The 6,818-nt window shown below is 36.0% G+C and overlaps 1 protein-coding gene across 1 annotated transcript; it reads left to right on the plus strand.

Moving 5' to 3' along the window:
* The first annotated feature begins 311 nt into the window (after window positions 1-311).
* On the plus strand, window positions 312-1,100 carry LOC131079491 (agamous-like MADS-box protein AGL29). Its single transcript, XM_058017455.1, has one exon. It carries the CDS (start codon window positions 312-314, stop codon window positions 1,098-1,100), a length of 789 nt encoding a protein of 262 aa, XP_057873438.1.
* Window positions 1,101-6,818: the final 5,718 nt, after the last annotated feature.

Genomic DNA, 6,818 nt, shown 5'->3' on the forward strand with positions numbered 1-6,818 from the left:
GTTTGTAGCAATTTGACTGAAATAATCTCTGAGCACAGTATCGAACTCTCAGGCATAAAAAAAAATTCAGTATAGGAGGTAAGGATTTGAACTGTAATTCTTTAGAAGAGGTTTGAGACCATTTTTACATGCATGAATAAGTTTTATTGAAAGATTCGATGAAACAAACAATTTTAAATTTTGGGTATTTAAAATTATAACAGTTATGGTAGAATCATGTTTCCTTGGTATCTAGAATAATATATCAGTGTTAGCTGTTTTGATTTTTTTATATACTTTTACCTGGTTTTGATGTTTAGGACTGTGCAAGAATGGGCAAGGTAAAAATCCCTATAAAAAGAATAGAGAACCCAAATGCCAGGCAGGTGTGCTTTTCCAAAAGGAGGATGGGTGTCTTTAAAAAGGCAAGTGAGCTCTCCATAATGTGTGGAGCAGAGATTGCAATCATAGTCTATTCTCCAGCAGGGAAGGCCTTCACATTTGGAAGTCCTGATTTTGATTTTGTGATTGACAAGTATCAAAACATTCCCGTTTTTGTAAATGATAAGAAAGTTCAGAAATCCTGGAGAGCAGAACAACAATACAGCTCCTTACTGAGGGAGCTAGATGTAGAGAAGAAACGCAAAGAGAAGCTGAAAAGACAAGAAAGAAATGCACAAGTGGATTCATGGTGTAGAAGAGATATTGAAAATTTAGAACTGCACCAACTGAGAGAGTTTGGTGATTCACTGAAAGAATTCAAGGAAAGAATCATTCAGGTTGTTCAAGAGAAAGAACAAATGAAATTTAGTAAGAAGGCCCTAGATGAAATAGAGGCTGAACTGATGTCTGAAGAACAACCTTATCAACCAGCTATGTGGGGTGAGCAAGTACCTTTTAATGCTCAGTCTGTAATGGGTTCTTCTTCGAATAATGCATCTGTGCAAGATGGCAAGGATTGGCCTTTCTTGATGTATGAAAATACATATTTGCCTAATGAAGGCATTCCATCCCATTTGCTTATACCACATGAGAGCTGTCTTCCATTGTCTCTTGAGATGTCTGAGTTGCAAAGGGTGGTCATGCCTGCAGACAACCGACACTTACTGTCTGATGACTGATTTTGAAGGTGGCTGTAATGTTTTCTGTAATGAAGTAGATTTCTAGATCTGTAAGTACTTAAATGAAGTTTTTACTAATAAGAATGTAATGGGTTGTCTTAATATTTCTGAGTATGATATGTAATCAAATTGCAAGTGCAATTAGTTTTTAATGGAGTGAATTCATCACCTTGGAAAGAGACTAGAAGAAAAAATTTCCATTGCTGAGGGAATGAAATTTTTGCATCCTACTTTGAAGTAACAATTATACTTGCATTAGCAATAAGAGAAAACAAAGGGGTTGCATATCAGCTACAGTCCTTGCCTACGTAGCTAAGTACTGTAGTTCTAGTTAGTAACCATCCTGATTTATGATTCAAAAAATGTCAATTTTTATGATTGTATAGGGGTAAAACGTGCCTATTAAGGCATTCAGGTTTGAATTGGTGATTACAGTCTACAAAGTGGGGTTAGGGGCAGGAAGGTCCTGATTTGTTCTTGAGTCCTATATTTCAACTGCTAAAATCCAGCATGGCCCTCCACTCTGCATTTACAGCATATATTATACCCTGCAAAATATTCTTCAAAGTAAGAAAAACACAAATAATTTTTTTTAAATAGTTTATAAATTAGCGGAGGTTGATATTGGCATGGTTTGATGATTAAGTTGTGGTATTATTGTTCTTGTCATCCAAATCTTCCTGAAATATTATTGTTCAATGTTTAATTGGAGATGAGATCCCCTTCTATTCATTTACACCTTTAAAAAACTTTTGAAAAGCCTTGATTATATAGTGGGCAGGGCAGTCTGTTTCTAGTTTGTCTTCCAACCAAGTGAATGCGTCATATACTATAATTCATATATTAGAATCTAAGGGCCATCAAAACGTCTTTTGAGGTAACCTGGACAATTTTGGAATTGCCAAAAAGTAATCAAACAAAGAGAAGACGCAGAGCTCTGCATTCTGATGACAAAGGCTGGGCTTGTTCCATCTTTTAAACAATCTGGAATATACTTTGCATATATATTTTATTGTTAATCATCTTCAATTTTTGCAGAAGACAAAATTTTAATACTTGTGATAAATTCAAAACAAACAATAGGCCCCAGTCACAATTCTTATGTCGTTTGCAATAGTGTGATTAAATTCCAACTTCTCCAAAAGATGGCGGTGAGTGAGTTGATTAAAACAAGGGCATATCTTTGGGAGGGAAACATGTGCTCCTTATTTTGGATGGTGTAGAAAAATTTGTAACATAGGGTTTAGATGGTAAACTCTGTTGTATCTAATCTTTCGATGAAATTATTGATAAAGGTAGATTTGATATGCATGATCATTTAATTCACAAAGGCTTGAAATGCTATACAGACCTTGTTTTTGCTATCTTCACTTGGAGAATCTGAACATTGGAAGCATGAAAAATGACACTCTAGCCTTGCTTCTTAAAGGTTTGATAAGGAGAACAATAATTTGACAATTGAAGACTCTACTGTGGCATTGACAGCCTTTGTAGCCCCTCCTTTTCACTTCCTGATATGCAACCGAACACTTGGATTTGAAATATTGTAGATAATTTCTCTGATCCTAGAATAGTGTAGAAGTTTAAATAACCTCCCTGGTAGCATTGGCAACCTGTCACAGCTGCGGCATTTGACCATAGAATCATTTAGAGGTCTAAATAACCTTACTGATTCTATTAACAACCTGTTATAGGTGCAGCACTTGAACATAGCAGGGTGTATAGGTTTAAATAACCGTGCAATAATTGTCCCAGTTACTATTATTTTTTAAACTTAATTTACAATAACTATCAACTTAATCCATCACTGTCGTGGTGACAGCTCCATGCCCACACTTGCAAGCTTACACTAGAAGATGATAAACCCTTAATGTTGAGACCATTCTTAGACTCAGACCTGAACTTTGAGGGTTCTTTTGTGACAACTCTATCGATATATCCCTTGTGGGAATCTGACACTTAGAAGTTTGTAAACCAATGACAAAGAGAGTTCATCCTCTCTTCCTATTTTAAGAATCATGACTATTAATAAAGCTTATGCTTTTAAATTAATCCAGTTATACTTAGAGTGATAACAACTCATTCCAATAAAGTGTTGGTTCCCTACCAATCATTAGAGCACAAATACACAAATTCACATAGGGATCATATTATTCTGTAATCCCAAGTTCACACAGGGATTGGCAAGCATGCATCACATATATCCAGTGTAAATGATCCACATACATTACATGTTTACAAAAAAAACAATTGACATTATAAAAGTCGATGCAACCTACTATATGCATCATTCCACAATCTGGTTTACTAACACAAACTTTGTAAGTGAATCTCATTTAGAAAAAGAATGTTAGTACATCAAATACTACACTATGGGTCCCCTTTTTTTTCCAATCCACCAACATCTATGATGACAAGCAAGCAATCCTTGATGTCATCATTGGCAAAGGCATTGATATAATAATGTGCATAGTCAATGACTAATACATTGATAGCGAGTATATAATGTGTGTTACCCCATTGTGTATGTATTAGTCACTCACTATGTGACATGATTGAAAAAATGGGATGAGTGGGAGCACAAGCACCAGTGGGGGTGGAAGTAGAGGAGGGTTTGCGAGCTTTGCACAAAGCACGAATAAGGAAGGATCAAATGATGTTGATGATGATGGCAAGACAATTGCTAAGTAGTGTAATCTAGTGGAGGACAATGCGGATATCTACCTCATAGAGTTGTGGTTGGAGACACATCAACATGCTCTACAAAAGCATTCAACGTCTGAGTTGCCTTTTTTTTCTAGTTCTCCCATAAAAGATGACTCCCTCTTATTGATGTGGTTGGAGGCATAGAGGAGCGTTTCATGGGTTCCTAGGTCTTCTAACAAAAATTTTATGACTGTGTCATGCAACCTAGGGTGTACACTCAAGAGAGGCTTTCTTCTACCCTCTCCCAAATACCTTGTGGAGCTATGTAAGGCAATTTCTCTTGTTGATGATGTGTCAATGTTTGCAAATGTTTCTCTTGTCCAAACTTGTGGTGTGCTTGGGTCTATTGGTCTTCAGCCTTTTTTGCTAGTTTATGCTTCATTTCCCCTCTTGTCAATCATGGTTGGCGTTTCTTCTCCTAGTTTTCCTCAAGTGGTTGCTTAGGTCAATTGGGATGATGGTGAGTTCAAGTTTGGATGGGGACCCTCCTTTTCCAATGGTGGCAAATCTTGGTGGGTTGGTCTCAGACATATTTGTGGTTTGACATTTAGAAGTGCCCACTATTCTCACAACTGTTTTTTGTGATTAGGCCTATGTCTCCCTGAGTTGAGGGGAATTTGTCTCCCACTATTGTTCCTTCTTTGGTGTTTGCACAAGGAGGAAATATTTTTATTACTAAAAAAAATATCAATACGATAACCTAGCTAAGTGGGTGAATGCTCTTGTGGGGAAGTGTCTAGGTGCTAGACCTAATGTGGATAGTTTCAAATTGTGGGTGAAGAGGAAGTGGAAAATAAATGATGAGCTAGAGGTTTCCATTCTTCCTTATGTCTTCTTCATCAAATCACTCTCTCTTATTGATGATTGTCTTCAAACCCTAAAGGGCGTTCCTTAGTTCTTTTGAAAATCATGTATTTTCCTCATGAAGTGGGAACTAGGTTTAGATCTCAACAATCTTGACTTTCAAGAATTCCTATTGTGGGTAAGACTTACTAGCCTAACCTTGGAGTACTAGGATGATGATATGTGGAAACCCATAAATTTATCTTTGGGTAATCTCATAATGGTTGATGAGGTGAACTTGGATCTAGAAAGCCTTTTCTGTATGCTAGACTTTGTGTTAATATTGTGATTGACAAGCAACTCCCTTGATCACTATTTCCTTGTGATGTATTGTAATTGTAATATGGTGGGATATTCTATTATATTGTGTAGCCCTTCCTTTGGTGTACACAAACATTCTAAGAATTTGTAAACTCCTTACACCCTCATCTTGGGCATGGGTGTCGAAGAATGCCCTATTGGGGATAAAAATGGCTCTCTTTGAAAGAGAAATGTGATGGCTCTATTAAGGTTCTGCTTAATGTTCCTCTTTTGACTCCTTTTCCTCTGGTAAGGAAAATAATTTATAATCCTCGTTGTGCTTAAGTGACCTTTCTAATCCTATCCATTTGGGGATTGATTTTGATAAGCATTATAAAGTTGTATCTAAACAAAGCTATTTGAAGAATTTTGGTTTTAAAACTCAAAGGTGGTGGTTTTGTTCTTTGTTGGCTTCTTGTATGTTTCTTTATGACTACTAGTAGTCATGTTATTCTATAGTTTTCATTGTTTTTATCTAGTCCATGATAATTATATCCTCTTTTGTTTCAGTGTTTCTATTGTTTTGTTTTCCTCTTTCACTACTTTATAATGGATTTGGGCCCTTCCCATGCTTATCTTAATCAAGATACATACACAATGAGTGACCAGCACACACTTTTAGTGAATCTCAAGTATAAAAAGAACGTTGATACATCTCATATTACACTGTGGGTCCCATATTTTTCTTCAATCTTCTAGACCAACCATAATGATGGTAATAATCTCATACTACTTCCAATCACCATGGGATAAAAAGTAGTGTAACAAACACATCATGTATAAGGCTATTAACAAGATTCTCATAGCATGCTAAACCATCAATTTGATGGATTCTAATATCTATCACCCCTATGCCATTGAAAATAAGCTTATCCACCCAAGGAGTTGCATTTTCCATATACCACCTAGTGGCCTTGGTGATATTATCAACTAACTCCTTCATAATATAGGTAGCACCTAACATTAATCACTTCCATCTTGTAGGTGATTGCATACAAACTCTCTCTAAACAATGGCTAGCTCCATTTTTTTTTAATCTGCATGGCATGGGTAACATCCAACTTAACAGCTCCAATATCACATCTAGGATAACCTTTGGTAACCTTTGACCTTCATGAAATAGGTGAATGTTGACTAGTCCATAAGATATAATAGTATCTCTAGGCATCTATTATTGGCAAGGTCTAATGACAACCTGCTAATTCATGATCTAGTGTACCAAACTTCATTTTGACATGTAAGGGTCTTACAACCACATAATCTACACATCATAGGGGTTCACAAGTACTAGTCAAGTGAACTTATATACTAGTACTTATGAACCCCTATGATGTGTAGATTATGTGTAATTGGCTACAAGATCCCATTTATCATTCTTTTTCAAAGCTTTTATATCTTCATCCATATCAATCTTCCAAGATTCTACATCATTCATACCTAATGCCTCATCTTCTAATCTAAATTCATCTATGTTAGTATTCAAAACAAAAATACATCTCTTATTATTAGGTGGATACCTTTTAGGTAGTTTTCTATGCCTTGTAGTCCTTCGAACAAGCTGTGTAGGAGGTTCTTCCTCCTCTTTGAAGAGTCAAAGATAGATGATCTCTCCTCAACTTCTTATCTATCTAGGGGTCTCAATTCAACTTTCTCAAGCATATAGAGAAGTTGAATCAAATCTTCCTTTTTAGTTTGTTCTAGTTGCATTGAGACAAAGGAGGTTTAAATTATCTAAATATAACACTTCTACTATGTATCACCTTTTGTGCAACAAAGTCCCAAAGCGTGTATCCTTTCACACCATAATTGTATATGATGAAGGTACATTTCATAGCATTGTTCTCCAACTTTGTCCACTTTCTTTCAACA

The sequence above is a fragment of the Cryptomeria japonica genome, chromosome 8 (assembly GCF_030272615.1).
Source record: "Cryptomeria japonica chromosome 8, Sugi_1.0, whole genome shotgun sequence".
In the NCBI taxonomy this organism is placed as follows: domain Eukaryota; kingdom Viridiplantae; phylum Streptophyta; class Pinopsida; order Cupressales; family Cupressaceae; genus Cryptomeria; species Cryptomeria japonica.

What these genes read in the sequence shown, in the direction of transcription:
- LOC131079491 (XM_058017455.1), top strand. Translation starts at nt 312, where the DNA reads ATGGGCAAGGTAAAAATCCCTATAAAAAGAATAGAGAACCCAAATGCC.